This window comes from Emys orbicularis, chromosome 5, assembly GCF_028017835.1.
Source record: "Emys orbicularis isolate rEmyOrb1 chromosome 5, rEmyOrb1.hap1, whole genome shotgun sequence".
In the NCBI taxonomy this organism is placed as follows: domain Eukaryota; kingdom Metazoa; phylum Chordata; order Testudines; family Emydidae; genus Emys; species Emys orbicularis.
This window is the reverse complement of record NC_088687.1, coordinates 41,313,987-41,326,201: the sequence shown is the minus strand read 5'-3', so window position 1 is coordinate 41,326,201 and position 12,215 is coordinate 41,313,987. Positions and strand designations below refer to the sequence as shown.

Here is a 12,215-nt window from a genome sequence, read left to right as displayed (position 1 = left end):
CAATGCAACATCTATCTGGAATACCACTTCCTAAATGTGCTCCTCTCCAGAACATAATCTTTCTTTTCTTTAATACTGGGATCCTACCTGACAGCAAGACAGAGTTCATATCCATAGTTTACATGTATTTCTATGTGTGTTTGTAATATAATATATATAAATCTATAGGGAAGGCATTAAAATTAAAATCTTTTCCCACAGTAACTACTGTGGCACAAATTCCATAGCAATAATTCTTCTTTGTGAGACATGCCTCAAAGTTTAAAGACAACACAGTTTTCTATAGAACTTTCCTAGTTCAACTTACAAGAACCTTTATGTGTCACATATGTATTTCTATCATTAAACACACACATTATATTCTATTATTATGCATATAAAATCTGTCCTATGTGCACTATATATATTATATATAATACATTTCTATGTATAATATTACAAACTCACATAAAAATACATATAAACTATGGATATGAATTCAGTTCTGTTGCCATTGAAGTCAGTGGTAGTTTGGCCATTGTGTTCCATGCAAACAGATTTAAGCCTTTAAAAAGAAGAAGTGGTTTCCTAAAAAGTAATTCATATTAATAAATAATAGAAAATGGACTGAAAAAAGAATAGAATGTTTATAGTAAAAATGTATTTAAAATACATTAACAGGGTTAATTGTGTAGGATATAACATTTCCAGAATATTTCTTTAAAACATGTAGCAAGGATAGCAACTTCCTACAATAAATGCTGTTCTGGAACTAGTTCAGGAAGGCATAACTAACTCCTAAAGAGTATTCAATAGTATATTATAGTTCCATGTATCTGTTAATGCATAAATTAATGGTCTTAATACTTTATATGGACTGCAGTTGGCCTCACTACATTCTTTCCTTATTTTTTAAACGAGTGTGCGATCCTGCTCCTTTTAAAATTAATGATCAAATTCCAATTAACTTCAAAGGGAACAAAATGGATTTCTGGTGTATTATTCATGGTAGGGAAGTAGAATAGTAAAATTTTTTACATCTGAAGCGTTTTTTATGTACACGTAATAACCTCATTAAATAAATGTATGTAAAGCATTTTATAATTAATGATCCTTTCAGTCATGTCAGAAAAAAAAATGGAACCTGATCCTTGTTGAAGACAAATGTAGTTTTGCCATTATATTAGGTGAGAGCATGACCAGACCCATGGTTTTCACTAAAAACTATAAAAGATGATAGAACATGGGTCCAATCCAGCAAAACTTCCACAGAGCTAAATCCTGAAATCCTATGCTCAATTCTTAGTCAGGCAAAACTTTTAGTGAAGTTACCAGGGGAAATTGTCAGAGGAGGGGGTGTAGAACCAGAACCATTTTTTGAAGATTAGGGTAGTTGCTATAGTATCTAAACAGTATGGACCTGATTCTGCAAATCTAACTCACGAGTAATCCTTGCTCATGCAAGCTTCAAATAGGCTACTCTCATCAGCTCAAACTACACTTGTGGGAAAGGATTTGCACCTATGATTTTGTGGCAAGGAATAATTTAAAATATTCTCTGAGCAAATATTTTTACAGCTTGTTTACATCTGGTTTAACCAATAGATTCAAAAGAAGGTTTAAATGAAGAAAAATTGCCTGCTCGATTAAATTTAATCAGATTGCTATTTGCAGGGAAATATCCCTCTTAAAGAGATCAAAACGTCACAATGCTTTATCTCTTCTAGTTTAGAATCTTAAACACCATATAATGGCTTTTTGCTTCACAAAACAAACATGTTTTATATGCACCATAGTTGCTGCTTCAAGCAAATAACTTGTGTATCTATATATGTCAACGGTACCTAGAGCCTTAGATAACCTCTTTAAAATGTTTTTATCATTCAGTCAATATCTACCTATGTATAACTAATGTTTATTCTTCAGGTACAGTTGACTTAAAATATAAAGTCCTGCCAATTGATAATAATTCAGATATTATATGGGAAGGGGGAAAAAAGGCAAAAAAATATTTGTCCTAAACAGAACAAATTTAAGGTAAGTACATTTTGTTGCACATGATAATTCATTCTATATTAAATAGGATTTGCCTCAAACTTACCACTATCTTATTAGACAGCCAGTGCATTACAGGACTGACAGACACTGTTCTACAGTTGCTGCTAGCGTCACTGCCAAAATGTAATGCATGTGCACTCTTCTTTAATACTCCATTTAATATGCCATAAATATGTGGATTACATACAGATACTTAAAGCGTAAGTAACGGCTTAACCCACATGCCAATAAGGATGCAAATGGTTATCATTCTAAAAATATGCTTACAGAGGAATTAGCAATGGGTTAGGAGACTTATTCCAACACTGCATATAAAATAATTCATTGCTACAGTATATCATTGCACACATTCAAGCACCTTTGCCATACTGTGATTAAATCCCTGAACAGGATGCTTGACATTGTTGGAAAAGAACAAACAAGCATTAGAAATGACCTAAATAAATAAATATGTAGATATATATATAAATATTTTTAAAGCAGCACTGGATTCAATCACATTTTCAGTTTGTTTTCAGTTAAACTCCTTAGATAGATTTTGAGTCTCACCTCTGGGTATGGAAGGCAGAAGAAATAGTAAGTTCACTTTACAGTCCAGAGAAGACTTACAAAACTCAAAGGATCATATAACTAGCCAGTAATACACATGCTGGTGTCTGTCAAACTGACTTCTGCAGGCATCATCAAGCTTTCCTACTAGCCTTCTTTATTCATATCTACTTTTAACAGCAGTGGCATAGCTTTGATTTTTAAAGATGCAGTTGAAGAGACACAGTTTTTGCTATAAATGGAGAAATACAGAACACCCAACTACGTTCAAGAGATGACCTTGCTTATTTGGTTAACATTCTACAAATCGTCCTTGTAATGTAAGTTAGAAGCCTAGCACAATTTACCTCTTTGTGCAACTAAAAGTACTTGAATTTCCAAAGTGAAGTGTCACATTTTAAAATAAGTAGTCTTTAAAATAAAGTAAAGTAGTCTACTACATCAATGTTGTACGGTACTGTGAAAGCATGGTTAAATACCTGGCCTGTCACCTTTGCAATTTTGTTGTTTTAAAAAGACACATGAATTTTGAATAGAAATATCAATTTAAAAACAAAGAGAGAGAGAGAGAGAGAGAGGTTCGAACACTTGAGAAGAATCTCTTTAAAATATTTACAAATGCAGGCACTGTTCTGAAAAGCTGTTTCAAATTACAAAATTTACCCTCAAGTCAATGCAAATGATTTAGATGTGACATACTTGCGTGCCTTGCCCTGTGCTTGTGAGGTCTGCTGTGATCTCTTTCTGAGTGCTGGTCGTCTTCTCCCTGCTCTGTGCCTTCTGATGAGATTCCAAAGGAGACTACAGAAGGAGGTGCTTCTGACTGCCCTCCTTCCACTTGAGAATCAACACACCCCTTTTCAGCTAGAGACCTGGACACTTCCTTCTCCCTGTCAGAGCAATCTAGGATCACTTCCACTATGGGGAGAGATGGATTGCCTGCCTCTGCTCCTTGGATCACCTTGACCTCTTTGCCACTAGCAATCTGGAATGTTTTGCTTGACCACTGGACAGTGGCCTCTTTTTCACCCAGGGGGACTGCAGTTATCGGGCTAGTCCCATCTTCTTGCACACTGGGTCCAGCTTCTGAAGGGGTACATTTTTCAGCTCCCAGGAGACTAACAGCAGGAACACTGGTGCCCTTGTGTCTGTCATGTGAGAGGGACAACTGCAGCTCAACCACAGTGTCTGGCCTTCTTTCTTTTGTCTTCTCTTTGAAAGCAGCCTCATCTGTCAAGAGTACTCTAGAGGTTTCTATCACTCTAGGAATAATTTTGTGGCATTGTATTGTCTCCTTTTCTTGTTTTGTCCCAGAAAAGTTTAAGTCACTTTCCTCTGCTCCATGGGGAGCTTCATTGTGTATCTCTGTGATGTAGAATTCCCTCTGGGGCATTTCCGTGGCTGTTCTGATTTGCAGTGTGGTACTCTCCCTATACTCCTCATTTTTTATTTTATCATGGTTTCTGGTTTCTGTTTCCGGACTCAAGCTTTCATGTAGTCCATTGGATGATCTGCACATATATACACATACACACACAAAAATAATAATTCAAGAACATAAGCCGTTGTAAATACAACTGCAAAAGAGATTTTTCATGCTTAAATGGAAGTACATATTGTGTTTTCCCCCTAAAAATTATTTGCTAGTAGGTACATTTAGGTAACAGAATTTCCCAAACATTTTAAATACAAAGGTCTTTGTACCTCTTCTAACCTCCTGCAGTAGCATTAGGACATAAGAGCAGCTATATTACTGTAGTAAGATTTTATTCTGACTATGATTCTGATAGAGTTATTCTTAAATCCTTGACCTATGCCATTTCTAAACTGTATACACTGCTTTACAAAAACATGTAATGTTTCCAGACAAACACTTGAATCATCTCAGACTTCTAGGGTTTATACTTCCTATTTTATGTTTGAATGTAAAACAATGGCTTTGCACTAAAAGGAGAACTTTTAATCCATTTTACCTCAATGATTATTATTGCTCTTATTTGTATTCTGGCAGTGTCCAAAATGTGCTAGGTGCTGTCCTCTCACACATGTCCCTGCCCCAACAAATTTACTATCCAAGAAGGCAAGTCACATATAAAGGGCAGGGAGAGAGTGATAAATACTTAAAATACTTGTTTTAAAGGGAATTCCTTGTTTAAAAGTATCATCATCCCTCTGTGTCATTAAATGGTTATACTTTAAGGGCCCAATCCTGTGATGTATTCCCTGTGAAGTGCTCAGTGCCTTTAACTCCCACTGAAGTCAGTGCAAGCTGAGGGTGCTCAGTACATCACTGGATCAGTCTGTATATTTTAAAATGGGAGTTTTCTGATTGGTGAATCTTGCTTTAGCTCATTTAACCCTACATGTCAGACTATAGCTTCATTTTTCTATTTATTCCTCTCTTCCCTCTCCCCCCTCTGTTTTATAGGTTCCCTTAAAAGTATTATGAACTTTACTGTAACCTCCAGTTCCCCCTTTCAGTGCTGTATGCCTCAGTGGCATACTATTAGTTTCCACTGAAACTATTTCAGTGCAGTCTGACACAGTGACATATTATTCATTTTTACATTTGGCTGTAATGTAGCAAAACTTTTCGGTAATTAATAGACACATTAGGTGCCCTCAATAAACTACAAAGCATCAAGTACTATAAGAGGAGTTTGAAATCAAAAGCAGGCTCCTGGTATTCTAAAACTATTGGATCACACTGCAAATAAAGGCCAGAAATAGCAACAGAAAATGACTAGGTAAATCTGTCACTGTAATGAAGATGCCTCAATATAACTCACATTTATAGCCTCTCAGCATACTGATGGCATCAAACTGGATTTGCCTCAAATAGGAAACAATGTATAACATCTATTAAACCACATATGGGGCTACATAAGGGTCAGACAGATTTTCATTTAGGAAGCCCTGTGTCTCTACCTGGATTCCATCATGTTTTGCTATTTGGACAATCAGTTGTGCGGCTGCTGACTGCAGAAAAAATTGTATGAATCCATAAACATTTCCTTGTAGGATATAAGACTGGGTGTGGGCCAACTAACTTTTAGCCTTTATTGGTAGCTGAATGTGTGTGTGTGTATGAGAGAGAGAGAGAGAGAGAGAGAGAGAGAGAGAGAGAGATTTCCACCTTAAAAGGCCCTCACTACTTATGGATATACTTATACTGTTTACAGACATTGATGTGTGTCCAGTGGTAAGGTACTGTATCTGGTCTTTTTTGTTTTATTTTTCATTCTATTTGTCAGATTCATTTTTTTAGGTCTGCTCAGTTCACTGGATGATTTGCAAAATCTCTGTGTACCCAGACACTTGTGGTATAATTGCAGGAAGGAAGTAGAGCTGCGTGGAGGGGACGCAACGGGATTTGGTCCAAAATGGTGTTTACAGACTGAATGTCACAGTTCAGTTTGCTATGTACTGAGCATGAGCCAATCTTTTTACTTTCATGGAAATATTTCATGCTCCCCCCTCCCCCCAGGAACCCTCTCCCTAGTCCCCAGGTCCTCACATTCTCAACATCCACTGGGAGCTTTCTACTCATCCTTGAGTGCTTCAGGGGAGGCTAGTGGCTCTCTTCCCACTCCCACTGCTTCCTTGATACCTGGTTCTTGATGGGTAAGAATGGTGTCCCTAGCCTCTGTTCGTCAGAGGATGGAGATGGATGGCAGGAGAGAGATCACTTGATCATTGCCTGTTAGGTTCACTCCCTCTGGGGCACCTGGCATTGGCCACTGTCGGTAGACAGATACTGGGCTAGATGGACCTTTGGTCTGACCCAGTACGGCCTTTCTTATGTTCTTATGTTCTTATGTTCCCTCTAGAGGCTTTCCAGAAAGCCTGTAAGACATTCCCTCCATATGGTCTCATTAGGGTAGCTACCAAGCAGGGCCTTTCCCTCTCCCTTGCAACCAATCCCAAGGATTTTGCAGGGGAGCACTGGGAGGTAGCCTGACTCCAATGCAGAGAGCAGCAAAAAACCTTCCTCTAACCTTCCATCTAACCAGCAAAGAACCAGGAGCATTTCAAGACTTAGGGTGGGCTTTTTAAAAACTCTAAGTGTTGGACTAACTCTGCTCCCATTAAAGTCAATGGAAAAACCTCTCACTACTTCAGTAGAAGCTGAATTAGGCTAATACTGAATGCTTTGGAAATCCCACTCTGATTGTAGCAGCCAGGAAACAGTCAAAGGCTTCCTAGCAAGTGCACAATAGGAAGTGAGGCTTCCCTACGCATACTTGCAAAAGTAAAGGGTTAATGATGCTGAGATGCAAAGATCATCCAAGGAATATATCACGGCCCTTCAAACCTAACCCCACCATACCTATCATCTCTCATTCACTATTGAAATTTCAACTCCTGCCTCCACTTGGCCCATGATGCCAGCCTCTATTATCCATTTGTTAAATTTTCAAACAAGCACCATTGTGCTTTCTCCCATGCTGCCCATCCCATTTGGGTGGAGCTCCCTGTAAGCATCCCCAAAGCTGCCTCATTATCCACCTTCAAATCCCACCTCAAAACTCCGCCATGGTGCCTACAAAAAACTTGAGTGCAGTTAGGTCACTGGTGCACTGTGACCACTGCTTTTCATGCTGAGCAATATTGTCTCATTGTTTCCTTGTACTGCTCCATCTGTCTGTATCCATCCGTTCTTTCTTGCCTTCTACTTGGATTGTAAGCTCTGTAGGGAAGGGACTGTCTTTTTGTTCTGTGATTGTACAGCACCTTGTATAATGGGGTCCTGGTCCATGACTTGGGCTCCTAGCGGCGATGGTAATACAAATAATAATATTAATAACTAATAAATTAGGCACCATTCTTTTATTAAAATGTATACTCTTCTCTTAATGCTTAGTTAAGAGCTGTCTGCAGCAGAAGATGAAGGGTTTGCTTCTCCATTGCTCTATGATGATGTTGGGTCACATCTTGGTAGTTTCAGAAGACCCTTGAAGGGCCAGTCAGCCAGCATCTCCAAAGATTGCCAAAAGGGAACCACAAAGGAGGTGGCAGCAGACTGGGAATTACGGAGGAGGTGGCAGGGGAGAGAGGAGTTCATCAGTTTCTTCTCCCCTACCCATGAAAATACCAACAGTGAACAGTACAAGGAGGGAGACTTTTAAATGGACGAGAGGGTGGCTGAATGGCTGAGGACACGAAGTTCAGAGATTGCACCAGTAATTGAATTTCCTCTGAATATTCTGTGCAATTCTTAAAGGAAGGTCTGTTGCTGGAAAACTGTCAGCGCCTCATGATCCCTGGAAGTCCTGGGGTTTCATCCCACTAAACAATGTAATACTCCCAAATTATTTTTTGGTTTTGATTTTTAATCTGTTTTATGCATTCAGACAGGGCCAACAAAGTAGAATGGAAGTTTTGCTATTGTCTTCAGTGGGGCCAAAAATGTGGCCCCCGGTGCATTTAAAATATCAATTACCAGCAACAGCTATGACTGGAAATATCTGAAGTTATTTGTGCAGCTGCAAAAAGTGCAGAAAGTCAGCGATAGAGGTTATTTCTGAAAGTCTAGTTTTACCAGTCATCTTCATGAAGTAAAAGAATAACAATGCTGATATCACACAGGGGACTCTCAAATGAAGGATTAGATTTTTAACTGTAAGTGTCACTAAACTTCACTTTCAACATATGCACACAGACAAAAAATATTTTCATCAATAATAATCAAAATTTACAGATAGGCAAAGAAAGAAAAAATGCTGCTTGAGACCTTATTAGAGTTTGATTTAAGGATATTTACTTTGTATATTTTGTACATGTGATGTAGACAATTAATGTTTTAATGGTTATAAAGCTTTAACTTTTTGAATCTCACAGTCTACTACCATTAAATAATTATTATCTGACCCTCCCCATACTGCAACTGCAAAATTTCCCACAACTGCAAAATTCAAAAGTAAAAAAATGCTTAAAACCCATAATTTGTGGGAAAAACCCATAAATGTGAAAATTGAAATCTATAAAAATAAAAAAGCTTAAAAATAAACATCTATATTATCTATTGACATTTAAAATAATAAAATCAAATTCTGCAGTGCCTAGATATATTTATTTATCTTAGTTCGGAATAAGAGCTACACCACAGTAGGTGAGCTGGAGTCCTCAGCTGTCACTATTCCAGTGACTTCATCAAGCTGAGAAAATTAGTCAGCCCACAGAAACAAGCAAACATAAAGCATTCAAACCCAACTCCTATTATATATTATATGAAAACCACTCAGTGACTGTCTCCCTCTCAGAGCAGATCACACTTTTACCCCACTAGACACATTGGAACCGTCGTACTGTACAGCTGTGGAAGTCCCCAGAGGAACTCTATCTTACTCATTCAGAAGTCCCGTGGGAACTACAGGGGTGTACATGCTGAAACAGGAACTCTCCAGCCTTTCTCAGGATGCTGCTCTGTTAGTATTCAGGGAGCCTGGACATAACCATCCTCGCCCTTCTGGTCCCCTTTAGGAGCGCTAAAATTGGAGAGGACACTAGTTGAGAGCACTGGCAATGTTCCCTGCCCCTATTGTGGCTGGCCTCTGCATAGGAGGAAGGGTCCTTGGGTCGTCTCCTTTTCTTACCCACATAGAATTTATACTATATATTAGAGGGGTAGCAACACTGAATGCAAGACTCAGAGTGTTTTATAAAGGAGAATAAATATCTCGATCACCAATCTACAGATGGAGAAACGGAGTCATAGAGAGGTTAAGCAACTTGCTAAAGGTCACATAGTGAGTCAGAAACAGAAATGGAAGTCATGTCTCCTGACTTCTGGTCCCTGTTCTGACCACTCTCTCTCAGGAAACTCCTTGTCATGTCATCTATACACCGTTCCCTTGTCATGTATACAATCTTTGCTCTGCTTACACCTCATTCAAAATGCCTCTCTTGTATCACTCCTGCACGCTCATATTCCTTCCTTTCCCTCTCACCCTTATGTACCGGATCATCCTTGTGACATCCCTCCTGAAAACACATTACTTTTGCTAAGACTGTCACTGGTAAGCCATAATGCATGAACCAGAGAGCTGCAGTCTTTAAATGGAGAGGAAGGTTGGTCCAGTGGTTAGGGCACCTGCCTGGGAGATGGGACAGATGGGTGCAATTCCCTGTTCTGCCACACATCTTAGGCAAGTCACTTAGTCACTCTGTGCCTCAATACCTTGTCTGCGAAATGGGAGTAATAGTACTTCCATACCTCACAGAGGTCAACACTCCTGTGAAGATAAACCCATTAAAGATTCTGAGGCACTCGGATGCTATGGTGACAGGGGGCATATAAGTAGCATAGATAGATAAAACTGTACCATAAGGAGGTAGTACCCTGAATCGATGCAGCATATGTATCTGAACTGTGCTGTCTGAACTATCAAGTGGGCGTTTTGTGGCCAGGAACTATGTCTTCCTTTACATTTGTACAGTGGCAAGGTGCTGGTGATAAATACATAAATAATAATATTACTATATATTGGAAATTCACAGTACATGTCTATAAAATGGACATGCATGCAACACCATGTTTTGCCAGTAAGTTTAGGGAGCAGAATGTATGCCAAAGCATTCTGAACATTCCTTTACCTCTTGATAAGCAGCTGGAGGGCATCAGTCAGACCTTCCATAAGAGTGATAACTTCAGAATAGGTTAAGTCTGCACAGGACTTGCCATTGATAGACACCACCTCATCCCCCTCACACAGCCCAGCCTTGGATGCTTTGCTCTTGCTGCGAACCTGAGATGAGTTAAAAGTAAATTAAATTGAGAATTGTATAATTAGAAAACAGCAACTCCAACCCCACATGCTCAGTAGAAAAACATGGGTTCATGTATATACTTATTTATAGTACAGTAATACTGGGGAATGCAAATCAAGGATCAAGCCCTATTAAGCTAGGTATTGTAGTGGCAAATAACAAAAGACAATCTGCCCCAGCGAGCTTACAATCTAGGTATCAAACAGAATGCAAAAGGCAGATGAAACAGACCAACGGGGTGGCGATGGCATGGAAGGATGAGGTAACAGTACAAAGAACAGAGTTCAGCAGAAAAGCAAAAGATTTAGCTCACCACTCAGCTGGCTAATGAGAGACTACCAGGAGTTTGTGTAGATAGCTCAGTAAAATGAGGAGCTGACATCCTCTTAGAAACCTAGGCCAAGTTTTCAAAAATGAGTCCCTAAAGTAAGGCTCCTCGAGGCCAAGATTTTCATATTTGCGTGCCATTTGACTTCAATGGGAGCTACGGCTGCTCAGCACCGCAGACAATGGAACAAACACTTTTATTTAGGTGACTAACTATAGGCACCTCACTCTGGAAAAAACTGTCCTCAATTCAGATTTAGTCATCTTAATTAAGTGCCCTGATTTTCAAAAGTGCTGAAGACAATGGGTGCCATTGGAGGCTCAACACCTTTGATAATCAGGGCAGCTATTTAGGTGCCCTTGTATGGATTTAGCAGCCTAACTTTAGGTACCCTTGGTTTTGGCCCTAATTTTTGTACACAAATACATACACCTGCCACAACATTTTCTTGCTCTTGAACAACAGTTCAGCTATACAGATGAGTTAATATAATGTGCATATTTATCTTCGATACAGAGAGAAGGAGAAAATAAATGGGCTAAACTGTAAATGGGCAATTAAAAGAGTATATAGCCTGTTGCAATGAATCACTGTTAGGAAGGAAACAAGTCGTCATGATAAATCAGATAAGTATCATGAGAAGAAATCCTACACAGACTTCATAGATTTGGGCCCATTTAAGTAATCACTGCTGTAAGGGGGAATAGCATATTAAAAGGTCAGTGAAGGATTTTCAGATTTATTTGTTTTGATTTCTAAAGAATGCACACTCTCTTGATGCCCTTATGAACATTACATGATCAAATAACCATTCACAGAAAGTCCAAAAAACCCACCAACCCCTCTCTAAATCCCACTAGCTAACCCTCAAACTCTTTCTCCATCACCACCTTCCCCCCAAAAAAACTTTTGCCTCTAGTCATGCTAGAAAAAGTCAGGAAGAATAAATGGGGTCAATAGATCCAGGTTCTTCCAAACAAAGGCAGAAAACAAACCCTGTCATTGGGGATTTCTCTCCAACAATGCCCCATCTCCAACACCTTTGTGATTAAATTGGAAAGATGTCATCTCCAGGTGTCATGACCTGGACTATCTCAGCTGTTGCAGTATCACATGGGGAGAGCAATGATCTCTAAGGCATCTAGCCCCCAACCCATTTAATGCATTATGGGTCCAAAACAATGTCTTAAATTATTGGAACTAGAAACTACTTGTTGAAGACACTCCTCATTCATTCCTTTTAATAAATAGAGTGTACCTCTTCTTAGTGTTAACTGAAGCTGTAAAACCACAAGGAGGAATACTCTAAAATGATTGTCACCAACCATTTAGGTGCCTAAGATTCCCTCATGCATCTGTGTATTCCTCCCAGGGACCTTAAAGCACTATATATTCATTAGTCAAGCCTCACAACACTGCTGGGGAGTACAGTTGGTAAGGAACATATAGGGATCGCTTTGCTAAATAATAAAGTGCATGTAGCTTTGTGGTGGAAGGCGACAGCTGTTCAAGAGTGCACAGCAACACATCA

The 12,215-nt window shown here is 39.1% G+C and overlaps 1 protein-coding gene across 1 annotated transcript in view; it reads right to left on the bottom strand.

Annotated features, from left to right (window-relative positions):
• SYNPO2 (synaptopodin 2) overlaps positions 1–12,215 on the bottom strand; it is a 116,644-nt gene that overhangs the window by 23,968 nt on the left and 80,461 nt on the right. Inside the window, exons 2-3 of the mRNA XM_065405358.1 lie at positions 10,183–10,334; positions 3,286–4,097 (exon numbers count right to left, since the gene is read on the bottom strand). Coding sequence (XP_065261430.1) covers positions 3,286–4,097; positions 10,183–10,334 — 964 coding nt within the window. The remainder of the gene's footprint in view (positions 1–3,285; positions 4,098–10,182; positions 10,335–12,215) is intronic.